Consider the following 13,663-nt stretch of genomic DNA (forward strand, 5'->3'; position numbering starts at 1 on the left):
TGAACCTTTAAGTGATGTGATGTTCCAAAACTTATTACACACAGACTACTTTTATGTAAGAGATGTAAGGACCCATTTATAGTATTAATTTTAAGGAAAATTACATACATACAAACAGAAAAAGTTAAAAGGTAACCAAACGGAAGACAAATATTTAAAGTCACAGGCAAATATAAACCAATATGAAGAAATCTTTTAAAAAATGTTCTTCAGAGAGATTTGCCACAGGTCGAGTTGGAATGAGATGAGATGGGGAAAAAAAAGTAATTTAACTATTTGGTGGGCAGGAAAATAGCTAAGGCTCATGAACATCATGAAAGTTTAGTAACATACAATAAAAGAAGTTAAAACCTTGACAATTTAAGGTGGAATTTGAGTCAGATGTTTGAAGAAAGACTGGGAATAAAACTGGTCTGCCAAGAACAATTTGGAAAATTGCTGGAATACAGTTCACATACCACTACTATGAATGTCTTTCCAAGAAATTTACTCCACATTTGTATTTCCAAGTCCCAGAAGATGGCACAATATAAGTCAAATGGCATCTAATGTCAAGAGAAACCTTATCCAGTAGAAAGAAACAAATACCTCAGGGATAAATAGTATCTATTATTGGTTAATTTTTAGCCTGTAACTTTTACTTAGCAACTATTAGTGGCAAAGCACATCTTACTTTAAAGACACAGAAATCGGAAGGAATCCCAAGAAGGCCAAGTGCTTTTTAGTTCTTTAGGCTTGTAGTTCTTAACATCTAATACAGTGCTGATGTTTTATGTTAAATGAAACTCTAAAGTTCATTTTTCACTTTTCAGTGTCTTTGAGACAAAGGGTAACAGCTGTTTATTATTAGATAAAATGCTATAGGCAACTGGATGGCCCAGTGGATACACATTTGGAGTCAGGACTGTGTGACCCTAGGCATACTACTTAATCCCAATTGTTGCCCTCCCCTCCCCCAATAGAGAAAGCTAGATGATTGCACAAATTATTCCCATCTCTTCCATCCTTAGACATCTGATCTCAGGAACAACAAATATGGCCAATAGGAAGCTAAGCAATTCATGAATTCATCTAGTCTAGAACTGTCAGATGCAATTGGTGGTGAGTTACTGTCAGAGGTCAAGCTGTGGAGAATGGGAGAAGTATTTCAGAATTAAAGATAAATGTTTCAAAAGGAGAGGAAAAAAGTATCATCCACAGAAGAGGTCATGCAGACTAACCTTACTATATTTACTGTTGGATTAAACTAATAAATTGAGGAAATACTGAGGAAAATATCGAGGAAGAAAAATTTACCTATATTTTAGCAGTGTATTTGATAGGACCTTTCATATTATTCTTGTGAAAAATATGTAAGCTGGTCTAGTTTGTAGTTTGTTGTCAGCTTGAAAAGAAATCACTGAAGTGCCTAAATCTGTACTTGGGTCCGTGATGTTTAACAATTTTACTTAAATAAAATAAAATTAATTTATTATATTTTAATAAAGGTAACGATTACAAGCTTATCAAATTTGTAGATGATATAAAGCCAGGAGGAATAGCTAACACATGATGACAGCCAGAGGTTAAAAAGATCTTGACAGACTAGAACACCAGAATCAAATTAAAAAAATTAAATAGGGAAAAATGCAAAAACAAATCAACTTTCCAAGTGCAAAATGAGAGAAGGCTGGACAGTAAATTATCAGAAAGTTATTTGGGGAGTCTTGTGGGCAGAAAGCTCAGTATAAGTCAGCAGTATGATTTAGAAGAAGTAAAGAAAGTGAATGCAATTTTAGGCCACACTAAAAGAAGTATTGTGTTCAGAAGTAAGGAGGTTAGAGTTCCAGTGTACTTTGCTCCGATCAGAACCCACTGAGAGTATTGTGGTTCGGTTCTCAGTAGCACATTTTAGGTATGAAACTGATGAGGGGGGGACAGAGTCCAGAGACCCAGGAGGACTGAAGGGTTTGGGGGGTTCTATGCAGGAACAGGGGATAAATTTTTCAAATGTGTTCAAATTGTCAAGTTATTACATCTCTCATCTTGTATACTTTTGATTAGTTAGCTGCTACCTGCTGAAATCTAGTTAACAATTTTGGGCTCAGAATTAGAAATATCTTGATAGCTCAAAATATTTATGAAAATTCCTATATAATAAATGAATATTTCTGTTCTTATAAAAGAAGCTTAAGGATAAATCAAAAGACAATAAAATATTAGTACTTACATTTATTTCAGGTATGCAGTTTACACGCATATTATTGAACAAAATTGGATTGCAAACAAATATACAAATATCATAACAAGCATTACCAAATAACATAACTGGCACTAGTGTTATAAGCATATTAATGGAACTGGTAAGGAAGAATCATGGAAGCGGACTGCAGCCCATGGCATTTTTTTCTTTTTTAAACAAACCAAAACTCTCAGTAGCACCATAATGGCAATACTTACAAGAAACATAGAAGATAGGACATTTCTACTACTATTTTTTCAGAATCACTTACTTTGCATTTTAGTGAACTAGGCAGGAAAGTTAACAGTGCATGCATTTTTGACCAGCATTAACTTCTTTTGCAAGCAAAAGTTGAAGGGAATAAAGCTGGTCAGACTGGGAATCTGCCTTTTATACCTGTGCAAGCCCTGCACTGTGATTTGATTCAATGATTGGAGATGGGCATGTGTTTTGCAAACTGCCACTATATAAAGGTTGTCCACTAAGCCTGAGGGAGTCTTTGGTAGGCTAATACTATTTCATCATTATCTGCAATATGAATTACATCTTTCCCTACTGACCATAGTCATTTTGGATTCTGTAGTTTTTCTTTATAATCCAAGGTGGCCACAGAGGATGTTCTAGAAAACAACACAATGAAATCCTCAACAACCAGGCACTTAAAACCCAGTCTATTTCAAAGGCACCTAGAATCAGTGGGGCACATTCTTCCCCTTGATGAAAAAACGGTTTCTTTAAAATGCTTATAAACCAATGGAGTCTTTATTTTACATTTTGTATATACCTTATCATTATCTGTTGCTGTCTGTCTACTTAATTAGCATTATACCTTTCTAGTAAGGTGATATAAACATTATACAAGATATACCACGTACCATGTTTCTCTATTTCAAAGTTGTGCAAAAATTGCCATGACATTGCTCAAAGTGTACAAGTATTCAAACAATAGTAAATGGGCTGCATTAAGCTCTGGATATCCACATTGCATATGATTTATCCCAGAAGGGAAAAAAAAATTTGTGCCCAGTTATGAATAGAAATGTTATAAAGGACATCAGCTATTGTAGAATAACCTGCAAGGATCCTGGGAGAATCATGTTTCTTTTAAACAGTATCCCTTAGTGGTTTCTGATAAATTGCCACTACTCATTTATCAGTAAAGTCTCAGGTTTTCATGAGAATGTGGTAGAATTACATTAGTATTTTACATTTCCATTATAAATTAAGCCAAATTTCTATCTGAATACACAAGTATGTACTTTAAAGCAAAGTTTTGTGGCAAACACACAAAACATTAGCTTTGATCTTATGGTTTATTGTCCTGTTGTAATGCACTTTTAAAGCTTCACTTCACTTCACTTCACAGAGTTTGGTAACTAAGATCCACATGAAGCATTTTGCCTTATTAAATATAAAATCTAATTGCATCATTATTATGAAACCTGGCTTCTGCTGGTAACTTGAAACTTACAGTAGTCACAGGTAGTTCAACCAGCTCCAGAGAGAGGGCTGTTCAGTGGTAAATATCTTGCAGCACTTACAGGCCTAAATTTCAGTCTGAATTGTAGTATTTAATTCCATAACTTGTTGTGAATCATTGTTATTTGTTTCCTTTAGTCCTCCACCAAAGCAGAGATCCACACTGGCTGTCGTCACAGTGTTCCCACGCTCTTCAGCAATATAACTTAATGATGGCGTTTCAGCAGGGGTAGTTAGCGCAGGAAGACCATTTGGATGGGGAGTGTTTTCCAAGCGGTCATTTTCTACCTCAGGAAGAATGCTAACAGTGGCAAACCGTGTATGATAATCATTGGAGCCATGACTACAAGAAGTTTTCATGCTTTCCAAGTCAGAGCAACTGAATTCAGAAAAATGACTTGAGTGGGAGTCAGCTACAGATGGAACGCTGTCACTGAGAGACGGTGAGTCAAATTCACTTGAGTTTGTGCTCTGTTGCTCCAAGAGCTGCGCATCCATGTCCTCTCGAGTCTCATTTATCATGTTACTCTTTTTTCTCAGTTTTCCTTTAGGTTTTTTACTTGCTGTTTCTTTGGACCACTTGGTGGCACTGGATTTTCCTTCTGGCACACCACTTGATGAACTACCAGCATGACCACGACCAAGAGCACTACTACCATCCTCCACGCTACTGCTTCCACTATTGTGTCGGAATTTGGCTGGTTTTGATTCGATATCAACTTGTACCTCCATACTATTGCCTTCTCTGAAACAAAATTCAAGATGTATATAAATTTCTGATTTAAGAATAAGAAAAACTCACTTTAATAAACTAGTTGTTAAATTTGATCATAATGTTAAAATTCAAAGTGGTACAAGAAAAGCTTAAATTCCAATTCAAAAACAGCTAAACCAAATTAATGTAGGAAGAATTAATTTTAAAATTCAGTTATTGTATTTTCAAAAAAATATTTTCAACCCATTTTTAAGTCCTCTCAAGGTAGCCTTTTCTTTTCCACTGAACAGTTCAATCATTTTTCAGTTGTGTGTGATTCTTCAATTGTCTGATCCCATTTGGAATTTTCTCGTTAAAGACACTAGAGAGATTTGCCATTTTTCTCCTCCAGCTCACTTTGCAGAGGAGGAAACTGAGGCAGTCAAACAGCTACTTAGTGTCTGGAGCCAGATTTGAATTCTGAAGTCTTCCAAATTCCAGACCCATTAGTCTAACTACCGAACCACCCAGATGTACAAACCTACATCCCTCCTTATCAACACATCCACTTCTATTCTACGTGTGTGTGTGTGTGTGTGTGTGTGTGTGTGTAAATCATGTACCCCCTTTATAATTATTTTTTGCTTTGGCAATTTTATTAAATAATTTCCTATTTTTCCATTCCAAAGTGAGAAACTTGCTAATTGGAATCACTATCCATTAATGATCCTTCTATTTAGTTCTCTCTTAAAATTAATCTAATTTTTTAAAATTTTGACTAAATTTTTTCTTACTTGTCCAACGGGATGTAGGAATTTAGGATGGATCCTGCCATTGCCTTGGTACTGGCATTATCACTAACTGTTCCCAAACTGACTGTGCCAGATTCTCCACTTAGACTATATCGTTCTTTCTGCACATCCGCTTGTACTTCCAACCTTGGGGAGGTGGGTAAAAAATTAAAAATAAGAAAAATTTAGTTATATACAATAGCAGTATTATTATAATGTGTTAAGAATTATGAACTCTTGTGGAAGAAAAAATATTCAACCATGTAAATGAGAATGGTTACTACAGAAACAACTACAAAATTAATTTCCAAAATTCTGGTTTAAAAGGGCATTCTTGTTATTTGGTTACAACTTGAAACACAAGTACACTGTACTATCAGTTCAGACTTGATGGTGATAATAAGCAGGACATTAATTTATAGCAACAAGAAATAAATCTTGGATGAATTCTTACTCTATTCTCATTTTCAGACTCTAGAACCTTGTAATCTTGCTACTTCAAAGCAACTTAAAAACCAATTTTGAAAAACAATTTGCAGAAAAACTGAGTCAAAATATTATATGCTGAAATTGAACAAATGCATTGTTCTATAAGTGATATGTCAAGATCCAAATGATATGTACTATAAACAAGGAATATGTTCCTAATATAACCTCTAGGTTGAAGGGCAATTAAATTTTATGAAATAATTTTCATTGACATTGCCTTAGGTGATAATGATTCCATAACCAGCAAAATAATTTACATAGTTACCATAGAAATGTTCTTACCGGTTAAAACAGTTGACCATCGCACTTCCTGATAGACTCCCTGTTATACTAGCTCCTGCTAGTGCCATAGTGCTGGCTGTTTCACTTAAGTTATCTCGAATGGCTCCTATCCGATCCATGTGGCTTCCACTAGCACTCAAACTACCAGTCAGTCCACCAACGCTGCTTTCCCCTATGCTAGGGTTGTGGCGGGCTTCTGCTACTGAAGTTGCGTCTAAATAAAAATATTTTCAAAAAATTGAAATGAGCTTCATTACAACTGCTGAAAATTTCAAGATAAAAATGAAATACCAAGGTCAGACAGATGGAGGCAGATAAAATGCTTATATGAACAGCACAATGAATGAATACTGACTGAACACATAATTGAGAAAATGTCACAAGATGGGATCTGATGAAGTCTCTCAAAAGACTTGACTGGTTTTGATCTAAATGAAGTTATAATTCTTTCAAGTTATTTTTCAAGGGTTCATGTGTACATGAAAACATATTTATAGATAACGCTACACTTGATAACGTAAGATAGAAAATTCATTAATTTTTTAGATAAAGAAGGAATGATAGGTTTTCTTTTAATTTCTATCCTTTTGTTTTCCTTTAATTCTCTCACTGAGCTTTTAAACCTCCCTAGAAGGTTCCTATCATTGCTCCATTCTTTATTCTGGAGGGAGTGTCTACATTTGTTATACTTGTAATATTGTACTTTCTTTCTGCAAGAAATTTCTCCCTTATTTTACTCACAGTATTAATTCATTATAAAAGGGCTCTCTTTTATTTTCACTGACTTTTCTATGAAATTTGCCCTGTGAAAATTTCTTACCCATTTTTATTCTTGTTTTTTTACTTAAGTTGGCTAATTTACTGCTATTTTGAAGTGATGCAGGTAAGTAGGATATGACATGACCACTCATGACAGGAGACTACAGAGACTCAATTGACAGAATTTAGGAAATGTGGGAGGGAGAAGAGGGATAGAACGATGACTAACATTTTAAGCCTGGGTGACTGGGAGAATGGTGGTGCTATCAATAGCAACAGGAAAGTGAGAAGTATCAGGTTTTATGAGGCAGGAGGTTAATGTGACTCTAAAACACACTGAATTGAAGGTAATATCAGGACATTCAAGTATAGGTTTATCATTCTTATTTAGGAAATGTAGTCATATTAAAAAGGACTAGATTTCGATGTGGGAATGGATTCAAGGGCAGAGAAACATTCTACTGAAGTAGCAAATCTGATTGTGATAGAAGAAGGTATAAATAAATAAAAGATTAAGATCAAGGGAGAGAGGGGGCAGCTAGGTGGTGCAGTGGATAGAGCACCAAACCTGGAGAGTTAGGAGTACCTGAGTTCAAATCCAGCTTCAGACACCTAATAACTGACTAGTCTTGTGACCTTGAGGAAGTCACTTAATCCTACTGCCTTAAATAAAATTTAAAAAAAAAAGAGTAAAGGAGAGGGCTTTAGCAGAATACTTCCCCAAAGAACAAAGTAAAGAAAAAGAACTTGGAGATCCAAGAAAAGGTCAAGAAATAGAAATAGAAGAAAACAGAACTGTAAGATGAAAAATTAGAAACATCCCAAAAACTAAGGGATGAGAGATGATGAAAGAAGGGATGTAGGTTTGTGTTAAATGCTACAAAAATCTCAGGAACAATGAAGTCTAAAGAGAGGCCAATGATATTGATGGGAAATCACTGAAATGAAGAGACAAACTGCTGGACTCTTATTTTGAAATTCAAATCTTATTTGTATCTTATTTTTCTGATAAAGTACAAAGAGCAATTAGCTATCCCTGAAGAATTCAGGTCATTGGTCCAATATTAACTAACTACACTTTTGGTCCTTGTTGAGTCAATGACTGCAGAGAACAGAAGTACCAAGGACTGGAGAAGAGCTGTCTTTTAAATCCTGACCTCTAAGAAACATTCAGAACAAGATGAGTGTCCTCAAGCTATAGGCCAATGAATATGACTTCAATTCTTGGCAAGATTTGAGAACATATTATTAAAAAAGACAGTTAAGAAAACCTAGAAAAGGAAGTGCCGATTACAAAAGCCAACATTTTCATATTGTTCCTAAACTGAAGGATAAGAATAGTTGATAAATGTTTCTCACAATGCTCTGTGAAAAAGATGGAGATAGGTAGAACTGATAATAAAATAATTAGGTGGGTTTGAAGGTGATTAAATGGATAGATTTATCCAATAGACATTAATGGTTTCATGCTACTTAAAATTTTTACTAATAACTTGAATAAAGTATTATGGAACATGTTTATAAGAGTTGCAGATAATACAAATCTGAAAGAAAACAACTTCCACAATGGACAATGATGATCAGAATCCAGAAATATCTTGGCAGGATGGAATACTGGACTGAATTTAATAAGATGAAGTTTAATGGGATGAATGTAAAGTTCTTATGCATAAGTTAAAAAAAACACTTTAGAAGAAGAAGATAGGCAAAGGTATAGCTAAGTATCAATTGATCTGAAACAGATCAATGAATTTTGATGAATTTGAAGCTCAATGTCAATGTGATATGCCATGTCTAGTTGAATAAAAAGCCTGAGGAATGAAGTTATTGTGTTTTTTCTTTTTATCCTTGTACCTGGCATACACACTCGTTATTTAATAAATGAATATGGAAGCCTAGATAGTTGATGTAAGCTTGGATGATATTGCATGCCCTTTCCCAAAAGATTTTACTTTGGAATTATTTTAGTTACAAAACAGGCCTGCATTTATATTAGTCCAAATAAATACAAAGGGCATCACTTATATTATAGAATCTCTGATTTAGAGTTGAAAGAGATCTTCAAGTTCATTTTGTTCAATCCTCCAGATTTTGCAGATGACAAAGCCAATGCTAAAAGTTTAAGTGACTTGTCTATAGTCAAATAGAGTAAATAGCAAAAGCCAGGATTCAAACCCACATCTTATGATGCTAGTCTAGATCATACTTGATCACTTTCATGTATTTACTGTCAGGTAATATGCTTCCTTTGGTTAAAAGGCTTACCTACTGCTATATTCGTTCCACCAATATTTATATCATTTTCATCATCAAATTCTATCCTGACTCCCTTTCCATTGCCTGCTGATACTCCACAACCTCCACTTCGACAGAGAGATATTGGAACGACTCCATAAACATAAGCCAACATAATAGGAACACCAATGCCTTAAAAAAGAGAAAGAGAATTTAAATTAAATGTTATTATGAACCAAAAAGTAAAACATTGAAAAAATGAGATTTGGAAAGAAATTTTTAAGAGATGATGAATACAAAATAAAAGTTGGATATATGTATACAAAAATAACATTCTACTAAAATTTTAACAATCTGCATTGGAAGTTGGTTCAAGTTGCTACACTAAATATGAAAAGGTAACAGTACATTAACAACTTTTTGTGAAAAGGAGTACTTTATCGTTTTCAAATCCTATTTAACATTTAAATTCAAAATTCCCTATTTTGTAACTTCCTCAAAACTTTAAGGAAAATGAAGTTTTGAGGTAACTGAAGGAGTTCAGTATTTGCTTACCTACAGTTACTGCAGCTACAACCGGAGATACTATTACAGACAATGTTACACCACCTGCTATGGCCAAATTCCGTTTGTGTTTTGAAATATCCTTGCCTTCATAGCGATTATGAATCTTGATTGGAAAAAAGGAAAAAATGGTTGGATAAGTGAAACATCACACAGTCCATGGGCTATTTAAATGGAACTGATCTAGCCTTGTCAAAAAGTTAAAATATTTTCTCATGCCAGAAACCCTGAGGGTCTTCCCTTCCCAGAGTGATTTGGGGGGGTGGACTATGCAAAAGAAGCTCCTTGCTTTTCTTTTTTACCTATCTTAATCACAGAGATCTCACCCTGCACACAAATTTTTCTTCTTTTGAAAGTGGTCATTCTTAGTCTCTTTGCTTCATCACTCTTACCTAATCATAACGACTGCATGGGTGTTGCCTCAGTCATGAAGCACTATATAAGTGTGGATTATTCAAAAGTGTTTACTATCCCAAAAAATTTCATTGACTAATACACCTCAAATTATCAACTTGTTACCCTCTTTTCCCTTTTATGCCTACAGATGGGAGGAAAAAACATAACTGAAAATAGTTCAAGCATTATGTAGGGATTACTTTAAAAATATAGCTATATTATGTCTTGGTAAAATGGTAACTAGGATATAGTATTTAATTCTTTGGGCAATATTTTAGAAAAGGCAACAAAGTTAGAAGTATGCACAAAGGATGGCAATATGAATAGCAAGGGTTAAACATGCTATAAAAAATTCAAATAGGACATTTTGCATGGAGAAAAGTCTTATGGGAGACTTTAAGTACTGTTTTCAAGCTTCTGATGGGTTGTTATGGTTTCAAAAAAAGTAGAACTAGAAAAAAGTTCCTAATAATCAGAGCTATCAAAAAGGGAATTGTCTGCCTTGGGAGATAATATATTCTTTATTAGAAAACTACATGTGAAGAGAGCTAGTTGTCTCATTACTTGTCACGTATGTGGTAAATGAGTTCTATTTGGAATTGGTCAGATTAGATAACCTCTGAGGTTACATCCAACCTGATGATTTTATGACTTATGATTTTATGATGATCCTCTGGCAAACATAATTCTAATTCATCTTTCACACAACAGCCCTTCAAATGCCAGAACAGTGCCATGCCATGAGTCTCCTTTTGTCTAGGCTACACAGTCCCAATCTCTTTAACCAGTCTTCAAATGGGGATGAAAAGACTAAAAGTCCTTTGTGATCCCTCTAAAATGCTCCTCAATTTATTGTCAAGAAACTGAAGAATAATTCTAGATGAAGTCTGACAGAGTACTGTGGGTACCTCCTTATTGGTAATTTTTTTTTCTTTTTTGGTGAGGCAATGGTGTTAAGCGACTTGCCTAAAGTCATACAGGTAGTAGGTATCAAGAATCTAAGGTCAAATTTGAACTCAGGTCCTCCTGACTCTCCACTGCCTCAAACTGGTAAATGGCCAAAATGGTCATTAAAAAAAATTAAACTGTTTTAGACTTTATAAACATGATTGAATTCACCTGAGGAAAAAACTAATTATCCCTTTAATATGCTAATACTTGTGATAAAGAAAACTATGGAACACCACAATTTGCCACTTGGCAGTTCTCCAGGACTTCATCTTATTTCTAGAAACTCAACTTTCTATAAAATCACAGTATCTCTAAAGCTCATAAGCTCTAAAACTCAGTATCTCCCCCTGCCCCCAAAGCTCCCTTCTTCCTTCCTCCAGCTGAAGATGGACATCTGAGGGTTTCTCCCAGATCCTTTACTGAAGGAAGGTTCCAAGGCAGGGACATAATGAATTCCTTTACTAGATAGTTAAGTTCCTTAAGAAAAGGCCTGTCATTTGCCTTTCTTTGTATCCCTAGTGCTTAGTACACAATTCTTCACACATGGTAGGTGCTTAATAAATCTTAACTGAATGATTGACTTAAAAAAATAAAGTTTGTAGATCTGCCATGCTCTCCAGTAGAATAGAAGTTCTTGGAGGCCAGATGATTTTATTTTTGTTTTTGTATCCCCAGAATCTAGCATGAAGTCTTGAACATAAAATGCCATAAAATTATTGAGCTAGAAGGAACATTAGAATTCAAGTCCCTCATTTTTCATAGATGAGAAAACAGAGGCCCAGAAAGGTTAACTGACTTTACCCAGGTCACCCATCTAGTAAAATCAACGAGACAGAATTCAAATCCGGGTCCTCCTAACACCAAGTCAGCTAGGTGCGCAATATCTATTTAATTAAATGTAAACCACCGGACATTGGATTCTGGCATAGTAACCAGTTCATATCTTTTGGACTGTTGTCTATGGAGGTGATGGAATTAACCTCAATAAATAAACTCACGAAGAACTGCTATTCCCCCAAATTCCTTTTTGAAAAAGGGTAGCATTATGATAATAAGACTATTTATCCTGGCTTTTCAATATTGAAATTTATTTTAGCATGAAAGATTAAAGGAGTATTCATTTTTCTCCTTCTGAATAAAATAAGGCTAAAAAGCAGGTTATTTATCCTGAAATAAGGGGGAGAAAAATGATATATTACCAATTTACAGATAATAACTTCAAAGACAAAACAAAAACAACAGCCAACACATTAAATAAGGAATTGCATATTTTACCTTACGTCCAACGTACACAGGGATTCCAATAATCATTGCAGGAATAGCAATACCAGCTATTAAAGCAATTCCTACAGGAGCACCAACTAGTGTTCCCAGTTGCCACAGTATTTTCTTTTTACGGCTCCAAGGCTTCTTTCCCCAAAAAGTACATCCTGATGGGCTAATGAAAAGAATTGAAAAATAAATCAACACTAATTTGAAAATCCAAAAATAATTATCAGACAAAATTATAGCAATGATTCTAAGACAGGTTATGGAGTTTTTCCCTTAAATTTTTTTTTTATATAACCAAGAGATTTTTCTAAAACAAATTAAGTTTGTATAGCACAAAGGGAATTGGAATTAGTTCTTAATCATCCAAAACACATTTTGTTCTTACCTAAGCAGAAAGTATTCCCTTTATAGTCATATATTAGATGTATACATGTTGTGTACTCTCTGTGACTTTTTTAAATAACCAGGACAATCAGAACATAAGGCCTCCAATATGATACAACAGTGAACAAGCAAATGAAGCTTTGTTTTCACCAAATGTTAAAGGGATAATGTTTTATTTAAAAAAAAAAAGACTTACCAGAGGTTCTGGGAAGTTATGAACCCACTATATCTCCAAGGCTACAACCTGCAATGCTACATCTCATTATAATAAACATTTGAGGGGCGGCTAGGTGGCACAGTGGATGGAGCACTGGTCCTGGAGTCAGGAGGACAGGACTTTGAATCCAACCTCAGACAATTACTTAGCTGTGTGACCTTGGGCAAGTCATATACTATGATAAGTTTCAAATGGATAATCAAGTTAAATATAAAAGATCTTATCATTTTTAAAGAGGAAATAAGTGAAACTATCTTTCAAAACTGGGTAGGGGGACAAGCTAGGTAGAGGACAGAATACCAGCCCTGGAGTCAGGAGGACCTGAGTTCAAATCCAACCCCAGACAATTACTTAGTTGTGTGATCTTGGGCAAGTCACTTATCCCCATTGTCTCACAAAATCCAAAACAACAACCAAAAAACCCCAAAAGTCACTTGAAATTCTACTCAAAAAATCTGGCTTATTTTACCATTTACTGAAGAACAGCAAAATTAATTACTTTAAGCATGTTTCAAAATCTAAGTTTTAAAACTTAGAAAAAATTTTAATGTCACTTTGTTTTTAGAATTTTAGAATATAACCATTACCTTAAACTCACCTTAAGTAATGTAAATCTGAGATCTCTTTCATACATAGCCAACAAAACTCACAACCACAGACAGCACAAGTCATGTGATTGCAACTTCCATCATTCATCTTTATTATGTACGCAGCACATCGTGGACATGGTTTTATATCATCAGCTATTAAAAAAATAGAAACTTTTATATACAAAATATACCAAATTTTATCAATAATAATTTCTGATCTTAATGATTAATATTTGAATAAAAGATTCAGACACCTAAAACCTTTGCATTAATGTACTACCCAATAGTATTTCATAATTTATAATCAACTTTTTCCTCCCTTCTGAAAGACAGAGCTAT

The 13,663-nt window shown here is 34.5% G+C and overlaps 1 protein-coding gene across 1 annotated transcript in view; it reads right to left on the reverse strand.

Moving 5' to 3' along the window:
* Window positions 1-2,196: 2,196 nt before the first annotated feature.
* The window catches only part of RNF19A (ring finger protein 19A, RBR E3 ubiquitin protein ligase), a 66,594-nt gene continuing 55,127 nt past the window's right edge, over window positions 2,197-13,663 (reverse strand). The window contains 7 exon segments of the mRNA XM_074200623.1: window positions 2,197-4,445; window positions 5,189-5,332; window positions 5,957-6,170; window positions 8,981-9,142; window positions 9,506-9,620; window positions 12,137-12,299; window positions 13,333-13,477. Of these exon segments, the coding sequence (XP_074056724.1) occupies window positions 3,767-4,445; window positions 5,189-5,332; window positions 5,957-6,170; window positions 8,981-9,142; window positions 9,506-9,620; window positions 12,137-12,299; window positions 13,333-13,477 (1,622 nt within the window). The 3' untranslated portion in view covers window positions 2,197-3,766.

This window comes from Macrotis lagotis, chromosome X (assembly GCF_037893015.1).
Source record: "Macrotis lagotis isolate mMagLag1 chromosome X, bilby.v1.9.chrom.fasta, whole genome shotgun sequence".
Classification (NCBI taxonomy): Eukaryota; Metazoa; Chordata; class Mammalia; order Peramelemorphia; family Peramelidae; genus Macrotis; species Macrotis lagotis.